The following is a 24,467-nucleotide window of genomic DNA, read 5'->3' as shown; positions in this document are numbered from 1 at the left end:
CAAGACTATAAGAAATATTACACAGGCTGTTCTTGATTGGTCAACATCAAAGATAGACCACCTTTCAATCTCTGTCAAATATTTGATCCTGGTACTTCTGCATGTGTGTCCAATCTGCCTAGCATCTATAATGAACTACAACCTGATGTAGTCCCAGAAGACTTTTTGACCTCACCTCTTCAATATGACCTTGCTGGTTGACTCTGAAACGCTGCAATTGGGCAAGCTATAAGATAAAACAAACAGTAGAAAATTGACTTCTTCAAAGAGGTATCTGACAGTGGTGTGAATAACATTAGTCTTACACCTGAGATTATCTTGTTGTCATGTCTTCAAGATATTCATCTTACTGCTGTTATCAGCAGGTGTCTTCAGAGTTAATCTTGCTGTCACACTATCTTCTGTATGAAAGTTAAACCAAACAAACAGCTAACACTTGAAGAAAAAGTAGCCTAACTTCTTTAAATAATGTTCTTAAACTCGACCACTTTTGCAATACCTCTCTCAGTAAGCAGACTTACTCGTAATCCAAGCTTGGATTTAGATTTGATTTCACTTTCCCACAATTCCTTGTGATCCTCCACTTCCTGGGACATTAAATTCCTTGCTGCACTTTCCACCTAAGGAGACAATGCAATGAATTAGTCATCCATCTCTCTTAATCAGAATGCTTTGCTGCTTTCTTCTTAATTGTGTGATCACAATGCAGCAGTAGTTACCAAATGTAGTAGTTAGAAATGTTACAGCACAGCTAGCTAAGAATGCTACAATGGTGTATGAGAGCACATCTTCCCCTGAGTGCAGTTTAGATTACATAACTGTATGTACTTAAGTATGTGCCATTTGTTATATGTCTGAAAATTATTGCCTAGCTATTTTGAAGAAATATGAGGAGAAAAAACCTTCCTCAAAGTTAGGCCTAATGATAGGCAAGGCTTCACACCCTTGTGTACAGAAAGTTAAGTAGTCATGCATTTGATGCCTTTGTAGCTATAACAAATCACTGGTTGTCAGATTTATGAGCTTTTCAACAAAGCAATCTTCAGCCATATTATTCTTAAACTTACACTAAGTTGTTCACCGATATGAACGTTGGTATTTCTCAGTTCTGAATATATAACTTCCAGGTTGTTTTTCATCTGTGGTTAACAAAGAGACAGAAACAAAGAATTAAACTTCATCCTGTTGCTCACTTTTAATTGATATAGACAAACAAATATATTAATCATGTTGATTTGAAGTTTTATGTTAAAACTTTTGTAAAAACAGATTTTATAAATATATCGCTATTGTAAAGATAAATAATACCTGTATGGTGTGTTCCAACTCTTTCTTCAGGCTGCTGGTTCGATCTTTCTCTTGCTCAACAACCACCTCCAGCTTAGCCTTCTCTCTCTCCAATTCTTGCATCTTTCTCATATCAACCTCCTGTGATAACAAACACATTAACTACAGCTTTATGTTAACGTTCAGAGGCTAGAGGTGACCATACCCAGCACTATCTAAACAGGGACCTATACTACAAGAAGCATTTACCTAGCTACATACGCCCTTACATACGTCCATGGAATGTACGCCCCAAGTAGGTTAGAATGCTACTAACCAGGCAGATAACAACACATAAATACAACAATTGTAGGGACAACGTGTTAGTCAAATAAAATTAAAATACATAAATATTGTAGAATGAAAGGCTAACTGGTATATGTCAATTAGGAGCCACAGTAAATAAATGTACCAACCATTGAGGGTTATATGACGTGCTCCCAGTAGCACTTAACGTTTACAGCACTTTATATGTGAAGTATAACAATGACTAATGTAAATGTTGTATAGCTGCCACAGTCCTGGTGAAGCAATAACCCACAACTTTAACTAAGTGACACAGTTATCTATGTTAACCGAAATTTATTTCCAAAGTTGCCATTTCTTTCAAACAAACAAACTGCAAATGCAATGCATATGCAACATATCAAAACTGTCACAATGTGCATAGATACAAGCAGCATAGTAAACCAAGTATCCTACTTGTATCTACATGTACCAAGCATAAAACATGATACAAGTGACCACCGTATGCAATCTAACAGACCCTGACTATAGCATGTTCAAATAGTGTCCTGAGTCAATAGAGATCAAGCCTTTACTGAGACCTCAAGTAAACCTCAACATCATTATCATTGGAAATATCAACAATTAATCTCAAACTTACTGTAAATGCCTGTTATAGTGGCATTCTGTTGTCTAGGAAACTCTTGTCATTTTGAACTGACTGACAAAGGGTTCAATAATCTGTTAGTAGTACCGGGGAGCATATCACAGGACCTTCCATGGTTGGTATGTTTTCCTACTGTGTAGCCAGCCTTCCATATATTTAAATAAATCTTTATGAGTCTGACATATAGTAGTTATTACAGCAGACATTAATACTACTACACTTTATACAAACCTGCTGCTCCAGGGATTTCTTGGCTTGAGTGAGAGCCTCAGAGCTTTCCACAAACTTCCTTTCTGTTTCTCTGAGAGACTTTTGAACATCTTCCAGCTGTGATTCTAACTTATATCGAACTGATTCCAGATTAGAAATCTATAAATGGATATAAACACAGTTAAATATTTCAATATATATCAGAAGTACTATGTAACAGCATTACTATGTGCTAAATAATGCCCTTAAAGGTCTGTTGAAAATTATTATACAAAACTCCATTTGTTTTATATATTGCTGTATAGCTGTCATATTCCTCACTTAAACTTCACCAATTCATGCATCAATGAAATAACCAACACTAACATATATGTACTACTAACCTTCTCATTCACCAATTCATGCATCAATGAATTAACCAACACTAACATATATGTACTACTAACCTTCTCATTTACCAATTCATGCATCAATGAAATAACCAACACTAACATATGTGTACTACTAACCTTCTCATTCACCAATACATGCATCAATGAATTAACCAACACTAACATATATGTACTACTAACCTTCTCATTCACCAATACATGCATCAATGAAATAACCAACAATAACATATGTGTACTACTAACCTTCTCATCCACCAATACATGCATCAATGAAATAACCAACACTAACATATATGTACTACTAACCTTCTCATTCACCAATACATGCATCAATGAATTAACCAACACTAACATATATGTACTACTAACCTTCTCATTCACCAATACATGCATCAATGAAATAACCAACACTAACATATATGTACTACTAACCTTCTCATTCACCAATACATGCATCAATGAAGTAACCAACACTAACATATATGTACTACTTACCTTCTCATTCACCAATACATGCATCAATGAATTAACCAACACTAACATATATGTACTACTAACCTTCTCATTCACCAATACATGCATCAATGAAATAACCAACAATAACATATGTGTACTACTAACCTTCTCATCCACCAATACATGCATCAATGAAATAACCAACACTAACATATATGTACTACTAACCTTCTCATTCACCAATACATGCATTAATGAAATAACCAACACTAACATATGTGTACTACTAACCTTCTCATTGACCAATTCATGCATCAATGAAATAACCAACAAAAACATATGTGTACTACTAACCTTCTCATTTACCAATTCATGCATCAATGAATTAACCAACACTAACATATATGTACTACTAACCTTCTCATCCACCAATACATGCATCAATGAAATAACCAACACTAACATATATGTACTACTAACCTTCTCATTCACCAATACATGCATCAATGAAATAACCAACACTAACATATATGTACTACTAACCTTCTCATTGACCAATACATGCATTAATGAAATAACCAACACTAACATATGTGTACTACTAACCTTCTCATTGACCAATTCATGCATCAATGAAATAACCAACAAAAACATATGTGTACTACTAACCTTCTCATTCAGCTGTGCAGCTTCACGTTTGGAGTCTTTAATTTCACGTTCCTGATTGTCATGTGCCTTTAGAAGATCAATAAAACCCATCAGTCGTTCAACCAATAATATCAACAGATTAGAAACAAAGACTACATTACAACAAAAGTTACCAAGACAACCAAGCTAAATACTGAATATGTAAATGTATCTAGACTGCAATATTAACACAGCCTCTAGAGGAGTGAAGGACTTCTTCCTTGCAGAGAACATACAATTAAGACCCACCTTCTGAAGGACAGCCATGTTTGCATCTGAGATGCAGAGTTTCTTCTCTGCTTCATTCAGTTGTTGCTGCACAAATCTAATCTCTCCATCCTTGGCCCTCAGGTCACTCTCTGACCGAGTGAGAGAGTCTTTAAGAGTTTGCAGGCTCCCAGCCATGCTGGTCTGTTTCTCCTCAAAAATAGTTTTGACCTATAAAGAAAACATCATTATACAAAGGGTACTGAAAGCATTCAGAATATAACAATCAGAATCTTCATATTCAGTTTTGGACTATTCCAGAGAAATTATGGAAAGAAACTCTAAAGCATTCCAAAGATTGGCATCTTCAGGAGAAGAGAAATTGAAAGCCTCAGCATATAATAATGATATAGACCTGTCTCCATATATAGAATTGACCAAATCAAGAGAATGGGCAAGCTATCAGGATATGAAAGTATCGTTTTATTAAAGTTGTCTTCATATGTACAGTAAAGGGATATAAACAGTGATGAAAGCATCCAGGATATAATAACTATCAATAGGCTTCTTGACTACAAGAGTCAATACATTATTAGTGTCACCACTGCACTGCAGGGTTATCATGTTAATGATATCAATACTACAGCCCACAATAGAACACTCTCTCCACACAACACCATGATCTGTCTTAGCCGATCAATGTTACTTTGAGCAGAATGTTGACAATGTGATAAATTGTCAGTGGTGTGTGCACAATGCAACAAGTGTCAATATTTTAAAATGTTCCATTCTTAACATATTACTCATCACTTCAAGCAGACATCCCTGACTATTAACTGGACGTTATTGAACAACCAGAGCACATATCAACAAATGTAAAAACAGAAACCATATGGCTTCAGAGAAGTTATACACGAGACCCAGGTGATCAATACTGGATGATATAGAAACATTGTAGCATGGATGATAACCAAACAGGTCTATTGTGTACTGGATGTGATATAATGTGATACATGTTTCCATGGTGATCATAAACCAGACACATTCAATGTTTGACCTTGGTCAGTAACATGGACTTCTTATCTTTTAGTTTATGATTACAAACCTAGCACCTTGGCAAACACTTAATAAAGTATTTCATAAAAATTATGAAATTCTCACCTGGTCCTTTTCCTTCTGTACAGCAGAGATGGTGCTATTCAACTTTTCCTGGAATGATAGCAAAGTATTAACTGATGACTGATCATACAATGTAAGCAAGCTACTCAGTGAATTCAAAGATAAGTCTACATAGAAACACAAGTATTATTAACTGATATTGGTATAACACTAAAGAGTATGAGAAATAAACTAACAAAGTAAATCAATAAAAGGAAAGTCTGCAGGATATGCTCAACTTCTTTCAACAAAAACTTTGATAATGCCTTAAAAATGAGCTTAAATAAATATTAACTGTTTTCTTCAATAATGCTTTGAGCTTCTAGCTTTCCTTGCAATGTAACAAACCTCTCCACTCAAGCATGCTTGGGCAGAAAATGTACTGTAAGTTTATTATATTACAGAGAAGCCAAATATCAACATATGGGCTAGGAGTCTTTAACATGTTGATGATGTACCTGCACCCATTAGGATAGCAGAAGTTCTGTCACTAATGGTAATGATTAGCTAAACGGATTTCCGAGAGGTGAAGAAGTAGTGCATTGCATTGATAAACAAAACTTTACTACTGTAGTGCCTGATCTGATGAAGGGGAAGATGGTGGGTAAGGGAGAAGGGAGTGAGGGGAGTATGGAGTGAGGGGGGAGTAGGGAGTGAGGGGAGGAGGGAGTGAGGGGAGTATGGAGTGAGGGGAGTAGGGTGTGAGGGAAGTAGGGTGTGAGGGGAGGAGGGAGTGAGGGGAGTATGGAGTGAGGGGAGTAGGGTGTGAGGGGAGGAGGGAGTGAGGGGAGTATGGAGTGAGGGGAGTAGGGTGTGAGGGGAGTAGGGTGTGAGGGGAGGAGGGAGTGAGGGGAGTATGGAGTGAGGGGAGTAGGGTGTGAGGGGAGTAGGGTGTGAGGGGAGGAGGGTGTGAGGGGAGTAGTGAGTGAGGGGTGTAGGGAGGGGAGTAGGGAGTGGGGGGAGTATGGAGTGAGGTGGGTAGGGAGTGAGGGGAGTAGGGTGTGAGGGGAGGTGGGAGTGAGGGGAGTATGGAGTGAGGGGAGTAGGGTGTGAGGGGAGTAGGGTGTGAGGGGAGGAGGGAGTGAGGGGAGTATGGAGTGAGGGGAGTAGGGTGTGAGGGGAGGAGGGAGTGAGGGGAGTAGTGAGTGAGGGGTGTAGGGAGGGGAGTAGGGAATGGGGGGAGTATGGAGTGAGGTGGGTAGGGAGTGAGGGGAGGAGGGAGTGAGGGGAGTATGGAGTGAGGGGAGTAGGGTGTGAGGGGAGTAGGGTGTGAGGGGAGGAGGGAGTGAGGAGAGTATGGAGTGAGGGGAGTAGGGTGTGAGGGGAGGAGGGAGTGAGGGGAGTAGTGAGTGAGGGGTGTAGGGAGGGGAGTAGGGAGTGAGGGGAGTAGGGAGCGAAGGAAGTATGGATTGAGGAGGGTAGGGAGTGATGGGAGTAGGAGGCAAGGGGAGTAGGGAGTAAGGGAAGTAGGGAGTGAGGGGAGTAGGGAGTGTGGGTGTAAGGAGGGAGGGGAGTAGGGAGTAAAGAAGTAGTGCACTGATTTGATAAACATAACTTTACTACTGTAGTCCCTGACCTGATGAAGGGGAAAGATGGTGGGTAAGGGAGTAGGGAGTGAGGGGAGTATGGAGTGAGGGGAGTAGAGGGTGAGGGGAGTAGGGAGTGAGGGGAGTATGGAGTGAGGGGAGTAGGGTGTGAGGGGAGGAGGGAGTGAGGGGAGTAGTGAGTGAGGGGTGTAGGGAGGGGAGTAGGGAGTGGGGGGAGTATGGAGTGAGGTGGGTAGGGAGTGAGGGGAGGAGGGAGTGAGGGGAGTATGGAGTGAGGGGAGTAGGGTGTGAGGGGAGTAGGGTGTGAGGGGAGGAGGGAGTGAGGAGAGTAGGGTGTGAGGGGAGGAGGGAGTGAGGGGAGTATGGAGTGAGGGGAGTAGGGTGTGAGGGGAGGAGGGAGTGAGGGGAGTAGTGAGTGAGGGGTGTAGGGAGGGGAGTAGGGAGTGGGGGGAGTATGGAGTGAGGTGGGTAGGGAGTGAGGGGAGGAGGGAGTGAGGGGAGTATGGAGTGAGGGGAGTAGGGTGTGAGGGGAGTAGGGTGTGAGGGGAGGAGGGAGTGAGGAGAGTATGGAGTGAGGGGAGTAGGGTGTGAGGGGAGGAGGGAGTGAGGGGAGTAGTGAGTGAGGGGTGTAGGGAGGGGAGTAGGGAGTGAGGGGAGTAGGGAGCGAAGGAAGTATGGATTGAGGAGGGTAGGGAGTGATGGGAGTAGGAGGCGAGGGGAGTAGGGAGTAAGGGAAGTAGGGAGTGAGGGGAGTAGGGAGTGTGGGTGTAAGGAGGGAGGGGAGTAGGGAGTAAAGAAGTAGTGCACTGATTTGATAAACATAACTTTACTACTGTAGTCCCTGACCTGATGAAGGGGAAAGATGGTGGGTAAGGGAGTAGGGAGTGAGGGGAGTATGGAGTGAGGGGAGTAGAGGGTGAGGGGAGTAGAGGGTGAGGGGAGTAGAGGGTGAGGTGTGTAGAGGGTGAGGGGAGTAGAGGGTGAGGGGAGTAGAGGGTGAGGGGAGTAGAGGGTGAGGGGAGTAGGGAGTGAGATCTCACCAGGTGATTCTCTGATTGCCATTCCTTCTGGTGCGTCTCTGTCTTCAGACTCTCCATCGTTGCTTTTAATGATGACATCTCCTGCTCGGCTCTTCGTAAGCTGTCAGAACAATGTTTATGAAAGCAAAGTCACAGCCTGAAAACTATCACCTTAGCAACCATAGTCAAGACACATCTGTTACATGTATGGTCCTTCTCATAAAATGGTGGTAAAGTGATATAATTTAAAAGATTGGGTTAATCAATCTAGTCCTGACATACTTCATGAAATTGCCTTCTCTGACTTATATGGTGCATCAACTTGCCTACCCCATTCCCCCCTTCCATCCCCCCCCTCCTCTCTGATCACCAGACTCAGCATTAAGAGGTTGCTGGACAAGATCTCACCAATCAAGTACATCAGGTCCGATACTGTCAAACACCCATAAAACAAGTCTGTCATAGTCAAATCTAATATGGAGACTCGAAAGTTGAGCCAATCTTCAACAATATTGAATGGAGTACACTTTGCACCAGCTGCTCAACAAAAGTTATGTGTCGGTAAAGCCTTACCTCACCAAGAAAGTAATGTTAACTTAGCATGTATATAATTGTTAATTATTACAAACAGTTAGAGATTGTGGAGTGTATACACTGTGACATGAATCCCATTGCTTGCTCACCTCTCAGTTAGGTTTTCTGCACGAGCAAGTGCCTTGGCTTTTTCTTCCTAAAAGTAACATAAAGAAGGAAAAGTTGCAAATCTATTGTAATAATTCTAGTAAAGAATGAAAAGTAACAAACAAAGTAAATAAATTCCTCTTGTTTCCTCTTATATCACCACATTGATAGTGAAAAAGAGGGATGGGGAGGGGGGACATAGCCCTCCAACAGCCAGTAGAGGCACACATCCCTGCACCAGCCAGACAAAGGCACATATCCCTGCACCAGCCAGACAAAGGCACACATCCCTGCACCAGCCAGACAAAGGCACATATCCCTGCACCAGCCACGGAAGGGCACACACCCCTTTAACATCCAAGTGATGGTACTGACCCCTCTACCAGCCAGACGAGAGCACAGATCATTCAACAGGTCAGTAAAGACCCATTACCAGACCACAGTGTGCAACCCCTCGTCCCCTCCAGGTACTTACTAGGGTCACTTACCCTTTCCATATGAATGATCTTGTCATGACCTTGCTGCGTCAGTAATTTCTTGTCCATTTCTTGTTGAAATATCTTCAGCTGGTTAGTTCTTTCTAGTAGTGAAGCGTTTGCAATGCCAAGCTTGGAGAGACCATAGTTATATGGAATGTCAATACGATACTTTTTGAACAAAATCAATCATGCAATTACCAATATTTTATCCAATATGAAGAACCTTATTTTTTAACTATGTACCATCAAGTAAATTACAACTGCTTGGACAATGAAGAAGGAGAGGCAAATTAAGTAATCTCAGACCGACACTAAAGGAACCAGTGCTTCCTATTGACCAGATAGGCCATCAGATGCATCATCCAAAGAAACGTCTCTCTTAGGTTCTTTACATCAAAGCATTCCATCACTTCCAATATACAAACAATACCGGGCGGATTTTTATCAAACTTGAAGGTTGTCCCTTACTTAATTCCTTGTTAATTTGACAGAAAGTTGGGTTTTCCAACATGACCATTCTGTGATGGAAAGTACCTTGGAGTGTTTCTATTTCTGCAGATAATCTAAACATTAGCAACTCATCTGCTCTCAATTTCAATATTTGTATTTACATTACACCATGCTATTGCTATGAACTTCCACTTTTTAGATTCTTAGAGTATTAAATGTTAACATTTAATACTTCAAGCTCTTATCAAAGCAGTCCTTTCTAATTCAGAAGACAGGATTCAAACTAACCATGGTCAGGTTAGGATCAGATCTGTTGGTTCAACAGCACTTAAATCTGCTTTGATTACTAGATGTTTCCCAGAAGTATAACATTGTTAACTAGATCTAAAGTCTGTATGAGATGCAAACATTTCTACAGCTTTATGAGAGCAAAACACCTGATGGATAGGCTGAACATATCCTATCATTAAGTCTTGTTTGTTATAATAAGGGTTGGATCTAGAATGGTACCAGAATGTCTGCAGTCTGCAGTATTCCATATAAAACCACATGACATTGCATGAATTATTCAAGCTATGTCACGCATTTGTCATCCAAGCATCATTACAACCTTGACCACAATTCATACTTTAAGACATAAAGCATAGCTTTTGCCTTCCTGCTACCACTGTACATAGATACATTGTGTCACATACGTATATCATGCATTATGCACTGAGTTACTGGACAATAGAAAGATGCATGTCGTAATGACCAGAACTGCATTCATTTCATGTAGATAATACGTAATATCAGGATTGTCTTGGCTTTGTTTTGAAGGGAAATTGAAAGTTATTTCCCCCTTACTACAAACTGAGGCTATCAATGTGATTCTATCAGGATTTGTATAATGTCTAGGAACAGCCATCTAATACATGCTTGGGTTTACTATCTACTTACTACAAATCTGAGGTTATTAATGTGATTCTATGAGGATTTGTATAATGTCTAGGAACAGCCATCTAATACATGCTTGGGTTTACTATCTACTTACTACAAATCTTAGGCTATCAATGTGATTCTATGAGGATTTGTATACTGTCTAGGAACAGCCATCTAATACATGCTTGGGTTTACTATCTACTTACTACAAATCTGAGGTTATTAATGTGATTCTATGAGGATTTGTATAATGTCTAGGAACAGCCATCTAATACATGCTTGGGTTTACTATCTACTTACTACAAATCTTAGGCTATCAATGTGATTCTATGAGGATTTGTATAATGTCTAGGAACAGCCATCTAATACATGCTTGGGTTTACTATCTACTTACTACAAATCTTAGGCTATCAATGTGATTCTATGAGGATTTGTATACTGTCTAGGAACAGCCATCTAATACATGCTTGGGTTTACTATATACTTACTACAAATTTGAGGCTATCAAAGCTAGATACATAAAATAATGAAGGCTTATTCCAATGTTTGAGAGAAATTACCTGTTGTTTCAGGCGACTTATTTTATCTTCCATATTCCTCTGCATTTTTTCGTTGGACTGAAAAGTAAAACAAAGAAATAAATGTAAGCAATGACATTTATGATTGAAATTAATGCAAATTATTGAAATTGAAAAAAAATTAGAAGTATTACGTTTGACAGAAAATTGTTGGCATTTTGGAGATGTTCACATTCTCCATATATGTAAATTTATTATTTATACATATGGCATCATGTTTAGTCATCTGTACGGGTACATCTACGGTACCCTATCTAACCCCTACGGTACATCTGTACGAGTACATCTACGGTACCCTATCTAACCCCTACGGTACATCTGTACGGGTACATCTACGGTACCCTATCTAACCCCTACGGTACATCTGTACGGGTACATCTACGGTACCCTATCTAACCCCTACAGTACATCTGTACGGGTACATCTACGGTACCCTATCTAACCCCTACGGTACATCTGTACAGGTACATCTGCGGTACCCTATCTAACCCCTACGGTACATCTGTACGGGTACATCTACGGTACCCTATCTAACCCCTACAGTACATCTGTACGGGTACATCTACGGTACCCTATCTAACCCCTACGGTACATCTGTACAGGTACATCTGCGGTACCCTATCTAACCCCTACGGTACATCTGTACGGGTACATCTACGGTACCCTATCTAACCCCTACGGTACATCTGTACAGGTACATCTGCGGTACCCTATCTAACCCCTACTGTACATCTGTACGGGTACATCTACAGTACCCTATCTAACCCCTACGGTACATCTGTACGGGTACATCTACGGTACCCTATCTAACCCCTACGGTACATCTGTACGGGTACATCTACGGTACCCTGTCTAACCCCTACGGTACATCTGTACGGGTACATCTACGGTACCCTGTCTAACCCCTACGGTACATCTGTACGGGTACATCTACGGTACCCTGTCTAACCCCTACGGTACATCTGTACGGGTACATCTACGGTACCCTATCTAACCCCTACGGTACATCTGTACGGGTACATCTACGGTACCCTATCTAACCCCTACGGTACATCTGTACGGAAGGTTGTACAAATAATAAGCAGTTTACCTTGAATTCATCCTTCCACTGGTTGAGTTCAATCTGTTTTTTCTCTAGATAACCATTCATCTTATCAAGCTCTGATTTGGCATTCCTGATAAAACAAACCAGAACCAGAATTTATTAAGATACAACAAGCAGTTACTTCCAATTAAGTCCAGAAACTGTAAACAGATACAACAGTTGATTAGTTAGATTATCTGACACACAAAAAAGCATCTCTCATTTAGACCAATATACAGAGTAACAAATAAATTGGATCATAGTTGTCTAAGACATATGACTATGAACGTAAGATGTCAAGACGCAACTCCACAGTAAGCTCAAACCCTCAGAACCCCCTCCCCCCTCACCCTTTCTCTACCAAACTGAGGCTTCAAGACTCACCTTTCAAGTTCTTGATGCATGTGGATGAGGTCTTGTAGCTCCTCATACCCCCCTCTCCCCCCCACCCTTCATCTACTAAACTGAGGCTTCAATACTCACCTTTCAGGTTCTTGATGCATGTGGTCTTGTAGCTCCTCATACCCCCCTCGCTGCCCCCACCCTATCTCTACTACACTGAGGCTTCAAGATTCACCTTTCAAGTTCTTGATGCATGTGGTCGAGGTCTTATAGCTCCTCATACCCCCTCTCCCACCCCCCCACCCCCCTCTACTAAACTGAGGCTTCAAGATTCACCGTTCAAGTTCTTGATTCATGTGGATGAGGTCTTGTAGCTCCTCATACCCCCTCCCCTCCTCTACCCATCCTCTACTAAACTGAGGCTTCAAGACTCACCTTTCAAGTTCTTGATGCATGTGGTTGAGGTCTTGTAGCTCCTCATACCCCCCCCCCCACCCTTCCTCTACTAAACTGAGGCTTCAAGACTACCTTTCAAGTTCTTGATGCATGTGGTCGAGGTCTTGTAGCTCCTCATACCCCCTCCCCTCCTCTACCCATCCTCTACTAAACTGAGGCTTCAAGACTCATCTTTCAAGTTCTTGATGCATGTGGTTGAAGTCTTGTAGCTCCTCATACCCCCCCCCCCACCCTTCCTCTACTAAACTGAGGCTTCAAGACTCACCTTTCAAGTTCTTGATGCATGTGGTTGAAGTCTTGTAGCTCCTCATACCCCCCCCCCACCCTTCCTCTACTAAACTGAGGCTTCAAGACTCACCTTTCAAGTTCTTGATGCATGTGGTTGAGGTCTTGTAGCTCCTTATACCCCCCCCCCACCCTTCCTCTACTAAACTGAGGCTTCAAGACTCACCTTTCAAGTTCTTGATGCATGTGGTTGAAGTCTTGTAGCTCCTCATACCCCCCCCCCCACCCTTCCACTACTAAACTGAGGCTTCAAGACTCACCTTTCAAGTTCTTGATGCATGTGGTTGAAGTCTTGTAGCTCCTCATACCCCCCCCCCCACCCTTCCTCTACTAAACTGAGGCTTCAAGACTCACCTTTCAAGTTCTTGATGCATGTGGTCGAGGTCTTGTAGCTCCTTATCTTTCTCTCTGTTCTCCTTTTCTGAAGCATTCAGCTGAAGATAAGATAAGAACACTTGATTATGTATATCAAGGGAAATATATCATATATATGGTGTTTTAATGGTATCCATCATATGTATGGTGTTTTAATGTTTTCCATCATATGGTGTTTTAATAGCGTACATACCAGTGGTAAATTAAGGTTCTCCTTCACCAGGTTATGGAACGGTTTATTTACCTTTTCATTCAGTTCCTCTGTCTTCCTTCCTTCCTGATCTAAGGCTGACTTTAACTGACTGTTTTCAATCTTTACTGCAGTAAGCTGAGCATGGAATGCCTGGGAAGCATGGTGTAGGGCATCTTCACTCACAATCTACCAATAAATGAATGAAGTAAGTAATCAAAATAACAGCAGTGCTACCAGGAGTGATAACCTTACACACAAGGCTATTATCTTGTATAAACTTGTACAATAACTACAATGAAAGAAAGACAACAGGGTGCATTGCTTATTGATTCTCCTGCTGTCACACAAAAATGTTTTGAAATGTAACAACTTTTGGCAATTTGGTTATTGAAATAATGAATTCAAAGTAACCTGGAGTGATCAACATGAATATAAAGGATGACAACAATCATACACTATTAGGGTAGTCTGTCTTTGCTCTTACCTGTTCCTGCCTGAGGTCAGCCAACTTTGATTCCAGTTCTAGAATCTGACTGGTCAGAACTCCTTCATTGCCCTTGTGCTTGAACTGAAGTCTTTCCATTTCAACCTTTAATAGTTCAGCAAGAAAAACAAGGAAAAAGAAACACACATTTACAAGAGAATTTACAATTTATATTCTAGGATCCTCCAGCCATTTTATGTAGAAGCACATCCTGCACATTAAATCACATTCATGTTATTGCATCCTGGTGAATTAAATCATAACATACTCCTTGAATGTTTTGGTAGAAGGAAGCCCTCAGTTTTGATTTCATGTAGAAGGAAGCCTTCAGTCATGAATTCATGTAGATTCAACACATGTCCCAAAACTGTACTACTGATGGAACTTCTAATATCATTTCGTACCTACTCCATCGTCCACACCAAACTTGGTTATCCCTCACCCACCCCACCCAACCCTTACCCATCAATCACTCCCTCTGCAAATTAATCCTGACTATGCTATTAAGAAACACCCAAATGCTCAGAGTTAACCATTCATCTCACACCCTTGAACGTTAATGAGTAATACTGCTAACTATATCCCATGCAGCCAATAAATACCTTCATTGTAAATAACTCTTCCTTGAGTTTCTCACTCTGACTCCAGGCTGCCTTACGACTCTCATCTGCTGCCTCTAGTAGAACCACTGACCCAGTCTAAAACAAGAAGATAAATCATAAAGATACTCTAATCACTGTATTGCAACATACACAGGTGTCTGGTGTCATTAAGTTTCCTTGTGTATGCTGCTCTTAAACCACAATATACTGCAGCAATATTAAATCCCAGCTCGTTGTGCAAACATTTAATTTCACTTATTATTTCAGGTCCCCGGAAGTTGGGCAGGTTTCTGGTTACTTTCAATTTATACTCCAATGATATTGCACACCAATTTATTAATAAATCATTATGCTCCCAAGTAATACCATGAGAGATACCTTACATTCTAATAGAGGGGTGGGTTTTATCTCATGATTTGATAAAAAAACAAAATAAATCAAGAAAAAGTGTGTTAGTTTAACATCCACACAACACTGTCCAGTCTCCTTTCGGGTGAAATGCTAAATGCAGAATACACATACAATGATCTTCACCTCATAAATTGCTTCTTGTTTCATCTGTTGGGTGTCCATCAGCTTTTGCTGGAATTTACGGCTATTTTCTCTTTCTATGAGTTGATGATGTAACTCATCTCGCTCAGCCTCCAACTGTAGAAATGTAAAACAGAAAAGCAGAACGTACATGGTAACCTGTATTACTAGTGAACAGCAACATCACTGATGAATGACACACAAACAGAGAGGCATGACACAGTAAACCTACACTCGAGTATGGTAACCTGTATTACTAAGGAACAGTAACGTCATTGAAGAGTAACTCACAATCAGAGAGGCATGACACAGTAATCCTACACTCGAGTATGGTAACCTGTATTACTAGTGAACAGTAACGTCATTGAAGAGTAACTCACAATCAGAGAGGCATGACACAGTAATCTTACACTCGAGTATGGTAACCTGTATTACTAGTGAACAGTAACGTCATTGAAGAGTAACACACAGACAGGCATGACACAGTAAACTTACACTCGAGTATGGTAACCTGTATTACTAGTGAACAGTAACGTCATTGAAGAGTAACTCACAAACAGAGAGGCATGACACAGTAATCTTACACTCGAGTATGGTAACCTGTATTACTAGTGAACAGTAACATCATTGAAGAGTAACACACAAACAAAGAGGCATGACACAGTAATCCTACACTCGAGTATGGTAACCTGTATTACTAAGGAACAGTAACGTCATTGAAGAGTAACTCACAATCAGAGAGGCATGACACAGTAATCCTACACTCGAGTATGGTAACCTGTATTACTAAGGAACAGTAACGTCATTGAAGAGTAACTCACAATCAGAGAGGCATGACACAGTAATCCTACACTCGAGTATGGTAACCTGTATTACTAAGGAACAGTAACGTCATTGAAGAGTAACTCACAATCAGAGAGGCATGACACAGTAATCTTACACTCGAGTATGGTAACCTGTATTACTAAGGAACAGTAACGTCATTGAAGAGTAACTCACAATCAGAGAGGCATGACACAGTAATCCTACACTCGAGTATGGTAACCTGTATTACTAAGGAACAGTAACGTCATTGAAGAGTAACACACAAACAGAGAGGCATAACACAGAAATCCTACACTCGAGTATAGTAACCTGTATTACTAGTGAACAGTAACGTCATTGAAGAGTAACTCACAAACAGAGAGGCATGACACAGTAATCTTACATTCGAGTATGGTAACCTGTATTACTAAGGAACAGTAACGTCATTGAAGAGTAACTCACAATCAGAGAGGCATGACACAGTAATCTTACACTCTAGTATAGTAACCTGTATTACTAAGGAACAGTAACGTCATTGAAGAGTAACACACAGAGAGGCATGACACAGTAATCCTACACTCGAGTATGGTAACCTGTATTACTAGTGAACAGTAACGTCATTGAAGAGTAACTCACAATCAGAGAGGCATGACACAGTAAACCTACACTCGAGTATGGTAACCTGTATTACTAAGGAACAGTAACGTCATTGAAGAGTAACTCACAATCAGAGAGGCATGACACAGTAATCCTACACTCGAGTATGGTAACCTGTATTACTAGTGAACAGTAACGTCATTGAAGAGTAACTCACAATCAGAGAGGCATGACACAGTAAACTTACACTCGAGTATGGTAACCTGTATTACTAAGGAACAGTAACGTCATTGAAAACTAACACACAAACAGAGAGGCATGACACAGTAATCCTACACTCGAGTATGGTAACCTGTATTACTAAGGAACAGTAACGTCATTGAAGAGTAACACACAAACAGAGAGGCATGACACAGTAATCCTACACTCGAGTATGGTAACCTGTATTACTAGTGAACAGTAACGTCATTGAAGAGTAACTCACAATCAGAGAGGCATGACACAGTAAACCTACACTCGAGTATGGTAACCTGTATTACTAAGGAACAGTAACGTCATTGAAGAGTAACTCACAATCAGAGAGGCATGACACAGTAATCCTACACTCGAGTATGGTAACCTGTATTACTAAGGAACAGTAACGTCATTGAAGAGTAACTCACAATCAGAGAGGCATGACACAGTAATCCTACACTCGAGTATGGTAACCTGTATTACTAAGGAACAGTAACGTCATTGAAAACTAACACACAAACAGAGAGGCATGACACAGTAATCCTACACTCGAGTATAGTAACCTGTATTACTAAGGAACAGTAACGTCATTGAAGAGTAACACACAAACAGAGAGGCATGACACAGTAATCCTACACTCGAGTATGGTAACCTGTATTACTAGTGAACAGTAACGTCATTGAAGAGTAACTCACAATCAGAGAGGCATGACACAGTAATCCTACACTCGAGTATGGTAACCTGTATTACTAAGGAACAGTAACGTCATTGAAGAGTAACACACAGAGAGGCATGACACAGTAATCCTACACTCGAGTATGGTAACCTGTATTACTAGTGAACAGTAACGTCATTGAAGAGTAACACACAAACCGAGAGGCATGACACAGTAATCTTACACTCCGAAACAAAACGTCTTGTATTGCCAAGGATGGAGGAAATTTATAAACCGAGACCATGGACTATACAACATTGAGTTGGATCCTGTAGACAACAGGATTATAAGGTCTAGCCACAAATGTCTTGTAACTGATTGGTATAGGCTCATTCTGTGTGCTTACCTTATACACTATCAGTTTACATAAAGAGGAGTAAACAACCAACAACAGTAAACAAATCCATCAAGAAATGATGGAAAAACATGACAGATTTCAGAACATTCTTGCACATCTTTACAAGAAACAAAGCAGTTGACCTTCAGTGTAAAGTTTCAACAAAGCTTAGGATCTTAAACCTGCATGTTTAGCTACATAGAATGTCTTAGGTTGGGTAAGAAAGCAGTGAAGAAATTGGTTCACAATCATTATGGAACTTATTAAAATATTAGGACAAATGTACGGCAACTGACAGACTCCACATCACACAAACTATACAGATATGACCTAAGTGGTAGTAGGTCACAATTAATAAAGATATATATGTATGTATAGATGTATAGATATATAGATAGATATAACACTAGGCTGGGCATACTCACCTGTTGCACTGCATTCTGGGACATTTGATAATCAACTTGCAATTTACAAAGGGCTAGTTCTGCTTGTTCTCTTGTATGCTGTTCACTGAACCAAAGAATAAGATTGTAAAGTAATTAACTGCTCAATTTCTTTGAATTGAAGAAGCTGATGTACAAACACAAGCACAGCAAAGTTTCTTCTCTGTCATTTTATATTTATTATTATTATTACATTTTTCTCTAATAAAAATTTTCACGGACTAATATTCTGTTAATTTCTTTTAAAGTTTTCAGAAATGACAACTGTCAAATGGCAAATATTTTGAAAATTTCTGTTTCATCCATAGTCTTGTTTCAACTGATGCAAATTTTTGTTTCATCTGTTGCAATTGTTTTAACGATTCCAACTACTATAAACCTTACTGATAAGCTAGACCTTTTCAAAATAAGGCTATAAGTAGCATTCTAGAAGACACTAAGCATATGTGCATTCTGGTATCTCATTATTATTATCTTCAGGCAATTTGTTTGTGATATTTTCAAATGACAAATAAACATAAGCACAAGCACTGGAAGAGTAGGACAGTTCTACAAGTTGTACAGTTGTGTCACCTGACCCATCACATGACAACTTACTCAGATAGTTGGTGGTCCTTCTTAGTCATCTGATCTTTAGTTTTCTTCAATAAAAGTTCAGCGCTGCATCGTTTCTCCCGCTCAAGCTCTATCTCATGCCTATCGAAACAAAACACATAACATCGATATAAACTTTAGGATTTAGAATCTATTTGACCCTGCATGAAGTCTTGAGTTAGATTGCTCACAAGTAATATTGAACATCTCAAAGACACAGAGTTGAAACAACAGCTGTCTATTTATAATTGGCATACTACATCAAATTCATGTCAATACTGGACAAACGGTTGTATTTACATGGAGCTGTCATACAGAAAAACCTCTTTAGAATAGATAGGTCACTCACTTCAAGCCTGCAAATTGATGATATTGAAAAAATAAAATTCTCATCCAAGGACAGTTTAAGTTACATATCGTTCTTTCCAAAGTTAACTTACGTAAAAGTCTGTAACTTTTTCTCCATCTGCAACATTGCATCCTTCAGTTCTTGTCTTTCTCTGTTAATGTCATCCATCCTCCTAGAAGAACAAGAATGCATATTAAACCTGTTAGTTACTGTTGAGTAGTACATAACCTTAGAAGGAATATGTAAAGGAAATTAGCTTCATGTTGTATACACACAATGAAGAGGGTAAGCATCCTGTTTATTGTTTATTTCATGCTAATATTTTAGTATTTACCATGTCTTTGCTACAAACAAGAGACCAGATGAAACAATATTTCATCTCAAGTTCAAACCTTTTATAAATGTGAATAAAGAAACAGACTTATGAACTCAGGCTGTAAAAGTTCACCATTGTCAAGCAATGTTCACCGTTGCCAAGCAATGTATACTGTTGTCAAGCAATGTTCACCATTGTCAAGCAATGTTCACCATTGTCAAGCAATGTTCACCATTGTCAAGCAATGTTCTTCACTCACTACCTCTGAAGCTCTAACAGGGTTCAGGGATCTTAGTATGTTATCTTTCACATCACACTGTACTTAACTAGTATCCAACCTGAAATGTATGACATGGAAAAATATGGACTTGATATAAACCTGGCAATCAAGAGAGAGTCAACAACCATGTTACAGATGGACATAGGTTGTCATGGAAGACACAGCACAGTATTACTACAAATTATATCTATTACTACATTATCCAACTTGAAATGTATGACATGGAAACATATATGGACTTGAAGTCACAGCACAATATTATTACAATTTCTATCAGTTACTCACATTAAAATATCTTGTTTCTCATCTGAAATCTGCCTGAGTTTACTTGTGGCCAGTCTGGAAACATATATGGACTTGAAGTCACAGCACAATATTATTACAATTTCTATCAGTTACTCACATTAAAATATCTTGTTTCTCATCTGAAATCTGCCTGAGTTTACTTGTGGCCAGTCTGGAAACATATATGGACTTGAAGTCACAGCACAATATTATTACAATTTCTATCAGTTACTCACATTAAAATATCTTGTTTCTCATCTGAAATCTGCCTGAGTTTACTTGTGGCCAGTCTGGAAACATATATGGACTTGAAGTCACAGCACAATATTATTACAATTTCTATCAGTTACTCACATTAAAATATCTTGTTTCTCATCTGAAATCTGCCTGAGTTTACTTGTGGCCAGTCTGGAAACATATATGGACTTGAAGTCACAGCACAATATTATTACAATTTCTATCAGTTACTCACATTAAAATATCTTGTTTCTCATCTGAAATCTGCCTGAGTTTACTTGTGGCCAGTCTGGCCGACTGCTTTTCTTTGGCAATCTTATACCTGAGATCTTGTACAATATTTTGGAAATGAGTTGTACCTGTAAGATTAAGAATAATTGCAATCTTTAAAGAAACAAAACAGGCAGAATTTGCCAGATTAACTGGAAATTGTTGACCTCTTACCTTACCAGTGCAATTATACCGTAAAATAAGTAAAATATTAAGATAAACCTGTTCAAATAACGAAACTGCATTTTATTTGGTTGATTGAAATCAAGAAGACACACCAGCATTTGTAAAGTCTAAAATGGTTTGTAGAAGTGATAGGTTTCTCACCACCAGTTTGTGAGAGTTGGAAGGTAGAAGAAATGGGTAGAGATCCAGCAGGGAACATAGGTGATGAACCGGTGGGAACCATGGGCGTAGAGGCAGTCACTGGGGAGAGATTACCAATCGAATCATCTTCATCCCCATCTCCCATTGATGAGGAGGAATAATCCAAACCATCATATTCATCCAGCAGTTCCTGCCAATTGTTCTAGCAAGAAGATAAAAGGTCAAATAAAATTAATTCTTAAAACTGTAAATGTACCTTAAAATAAATGGAACGACAGGACAAAGGTTTACATCAAAGAATAGAAAAATCAAACTGAAGTAGTTTCTCAAACTATAATCAACACTGAAAAGAAAAAATCCAATCATGGAAGATTATGTATGAGAGTGAATCAAAGTCAAGCTATGTTAGGCTATTCTATGTTAAGTGGGATGATTTCATGGATGGGGTCTCTATTATAGCTATGTGTACAACAGAGAAAACTCATAGCACTCACCATATGCACTGAAGGACTCCCATTGCCATTCACATTCAACGATCTCATTTTCTTTTGACTTCTTCTGCAAAGGTAAAAAAAAATTAAGGAAATATTTTAAAATGCTAGTTATGATGGCATTGGCACAAAATTACAAAGTAACATCATTGAAATAAAAAATGACATATCGGTATCAGGATATCCTGTTTTAGGGTTTAAAGATATGATTAAGTCACTTTATGAATATTCAAAGCACTAATGATGATTGCTAACAATTGAGCAATGAAAGAATGCAAGGGCAATTTGAAGTTATCTCTCTGAATATATTCCTTATTGTTGTTCAACATTTCAAAATATTAAAAAAACAAATCATTTCAATAATCTTTATCTCCAAAATTGAGCAAACCATGAATTCATGAAACAATTAGATTCTTATCATTTTGCTTTTAGTGAAAGTTTTGGGGATTTTACAAACAAGAAAGAAGACAAGGATGGGGGTGAAGAGGAATGAAAAGGAATAGGGGAGAGGGGGAGGGGGGGTTGACATTACCTGCTTCTTGGGGCAGCACCACCTAGAAGGCCCTGTAGATACCATTCTTCTTTCTCTTTCCTTGGTTTCTCGGTGAGTCCACCAGTAACGTTTGCATCAAATATTAATTCACCTGCTTCTTCTGAGTCTACTTCACTCCCATTCAAGTCCTGATTCCTCATTCCAGGATACTGCAATCTACCTATACCTTGCTCTCCTCTTGGCAGGCCATTGGCCAGCCTATCCAACACAGTGTTGTGTTCAATAGGCAAGCCATTGGCCAGCCTATCCAATGCAACACTGTGTTGTTGTTGTTGTCTCTCCTCCATTGTTAGCATAGGTTCAACATTCCAAGCCTCCTTCATGTGACCATTTTGTTCTCCACTTCTAAAATCTTGTTCTTTCTTCTCAATTGTACTTCTCTCTCTATTCTCTAGTGTCATGTTCTTCTCTGTCAATTCTTTTATTTTAGCCTGCATGTTTCTCATATTATTTTCCTCTTCTTTCTGTTTGGCCTTCATTTGTTGTATTTCATCTTGTAACTTCATCTTTACATTTTCTCTCAGTTCTTTTTCTTTCCTCTTAATCTTCTCCAGCTCTCTCCTCTCACCTTCCAATCTCTCGTTCTCTTTCTTCATCCTTTCTTCGTCTTCCTTCCTACTCTGTATCAATTGCTCTTTCTCTCGTTCCAATTTCTGCCTCTCAAACTCCACGAGGTTTGTCTCTCCTCTTTTGACAGCTTCCAAATTTTTCTTTTCTTCTTTGAGATTCTCCTTTTCCATTTCAAATTGTTCTTTTTGTTTCTTTTCTATTACCACCTTCCTTTTATCTTCATCTAACTTCCTCTTTTCTTCCTCTAAGTGTTCTTTATCTACTTTAACCTGTTCTGCTTCCTGTCTTGCATTCTGCAATTCTTCCCTCTCTTCATTTAATTTAACTCTCTCCATCTGGACTTGTTCAGCATCTTTCTTTGCTTTATCGGCCAAGCGCTGTCTCTCCTCCCCTAACTTCCTTTTTTCTATTTCTATTCTCTCTGCTTCCTTCCTCACCTCCTCAAACTGTTTCCGTTCATCCTCCATCTTCTGCCTCTCTCTCTCTAACTTCTCTGCATCTGCTTTTCCTGCTTCTAGTTTTTTCCTCTCCTGTTCTAGTTTCCTCTTTTCTTCCTGCATCTGACCCACCTCCTTCCAAGCATTATCAATCTTATTTTTTTCTTCTTCCAGTCTCTCTCGTTCTCTTTTAATATCGTCTGCATCCTTCTCTGCATCTTCCAATGCCATCCTTTTCTCTTCTAACCTTTTCTTTTCCACCTCTATCTGCTTTGCCTCTGCCTTAACCTTCTCAATTCCTATTTTGTCTTCCTCCAACTTCTGCCTCTCAATTCTTAGTGCATTTCTCTCTTCTTTTCCTTCTCTTTCAAGTTTTTCCTTCTCCATTTCCACAGCTTTTCTTTGTTCGTTGATTTCCTCCTCTAACCTCTGTCTGTCTGCTTGTATCTTGCCAAATTCCTCATTCTCCTTACTTTCCTGCATCTCCGTCTCATTCTCCTCTTGCAGTATCCTCCTCTCCTCCAGTCGTCTCCTCTCCTCATCAATTCGATGTCTCTCTGCCATCAACTCATCTTGCATCTTCTGTTTCTCTTCCTCCAATCTCTCTATCTCCATCTCCTTAGCCTCGTTCAGTTTCCTCTCCATTTCTCTGTGGAGATCTTCTTCTTTCCTACGACTTTCCTCTTCTAATCTCATTCTTTCTTCTTCAAATATCTTTCGTTGTTTCTGGGCTTCATCTTGAACACGTTTCTTCTCTGCCTCTAGATCCTGCACTTGTTTCAGTCTTTTTTCCTTCATCTCTTCTTGTTCTGCCTTTACCTCTCTCAATCTCTCTTCAAACATTTGCTCTTGTCTCCTTCTGTCCTCTTCCAACTCCTTCCTTTCTCTTTCCAGTTGCTCATGATCTTCAACTGACACATTCTGTTTCATTTCTAATTCTGCCAAACTCTTTCTTGAAGTAATCCCATTTTGGTTTCCTTCAGATCTTTCCAGCTGTCCATCCTCTATTTGCTTCATCTCTGGAATCACATCTGTTCTATCATCCTTGGATTTATATATATCCTCATCCTTAGCATGGACCTTTAAAGATATAATATTTAGCATCATATTATGCTCAATTCAAACAATTCATATTATGATAAATCCAAAGAAATTTATCCTTTTCCATTGATCTACAAGGTTTGGCATATTAACTTTTATGCTCCACAAAGGTTACTTCACAAGAAGTAAGTTCTTCACCTGTGAGCTTCAACTCTCCAATAAAATGCCCAGT

At 39.6% G+C, this 24,467-nt stretch overlaps 1 protein-coding gene across 4 annotated transcripts in view; it reads right to left on the bottom strand.

Annotated features, from left to right (window-relative positions):
- LOC139961232 (uncharacterized) overlaps nucleotides 1–24,467 on the bottom strand; it is a 64,821-nt gene that overhangs the window by 22,358 nt on the left and 17,996 nt on the right. For all 4 annotated transcript variants that reach the window (XM_071960302.1, XM_071960304.1, XM_071960303.1 and 1 more), the window contains 25 exons: nucleotides 22,167–24,274; nucleotides 21,638–21,701; nucleotides 21,144–21,345; nucleotides 20,782–20,905; nucleotides 19,520–19,600; nucleotides 19,083–19,181; nucleotides 18,468–18,552; nucleotides 15,359–15,472; nucleotides 14,825–14,920; nucleotides 14,223–14,327; nucleotides 13,790–13,924; nucleotides 13,525–13,604; nucleotides 12,094–12,178; nucleotides 10,986–11,042; nucleotides 9,064–9,183; nucleotides 8,578–8,624; nucleotides 7,916–8,015; nucleotides 5,332–5,379; nucleotides 4,213–4,401; nucleotides 3,946–4,011; nucleotides 2,450–2,587; nucleotides 1,309–1,428; nucleotides 1,068–1,139; nucleotides 522–620; nucleotides 176–226 (listed from right to left, as the gene is read on the bottom strand). In XM_071960302.1, the coding sequence (XP_071816403.1) occupies nucleotides 176–226; nucleotides 522–620; nucleotides 1,068–1,139; nucleotides 1,309–1,428; nucleotides 2,450–2,587; nucleotides 3,946–4,011; nucleotides 4,213–4,401; nucleotides 5,332–5,379; nucleotides 7,916–8,015; nucleotides 8,578–8,624; nucleotides 9,064–9,183; nucleotides 10,986–11,042; nucleotides 12,094–12,178; nucleotides 13,525–13,604; nucleotides 13,790–13,924; nucleotides 14,223–14,327; nucleotides 14,825–14,920; nucleotides 15,359–15,472; nucleotides 18,468–18,552; nucleotides 19,083–19,181; nucleotides 19,520–19,600; nucleotides 20,782–20,905; nucleotides 21,144–21,345; nucleotides 21,638–21,701; nucleotides 22,167–24,274 (4,485 nt within the window). The remainder of the gene's footprint in view (nucleotides 1–175; nucleotides 227–521; nucleotides 621–1,067; nucleotides 1,140–1,308; nucleotides 1,429–2,449; nucleotides 2,588–3,945; nucleotides 4,012–4,212; nucleotides 4,402–5,331; nucleotides 5,380–7,915; nucleotides 8,016–8,577; nucleotides 8,625–9,063; nucleotides 9,184–10,985; nucleotides 11,043–12,093; nucleotides 12,179–13,524; nucleotides 13,605–13,789; nucleotides 13,925–14,222; nucleotides 14,328–14,824; nucleotides 14,921–15,358; nucleotides 15,473–18,467; nucleotides 18,553–19,082; nucleotides 19,182–19,519; nucleotides 19,601–20,781; nucleotides 20,906–21,143; nucleotides 21,346–21,637; nucleotides 21,702–22,166; nucleotides 24,275–24,467) is intronic.

The sequence above is a fragment of the Apostichopus japonicus genome, chromosome 20 (assembly GCF_037975245.1).
Source record: "Apostichopus japonicus isolate 1M-3 chromosome 20, ASM3797524v1, whole genome shotgun sequence".
NCBI classification, from domain to species: Eukaryota; Metazoa; Echinodermata; class Holothuroidea; order Aspidochirotida; family Stichopodidae; genus Apostichopus; species Apostichopus japonicus.
The sequence above is the reverse complement of the archived record's forward strand: the minus strand, read 5'-3'. Positions and strand labels throughout refer to the sequence as shown.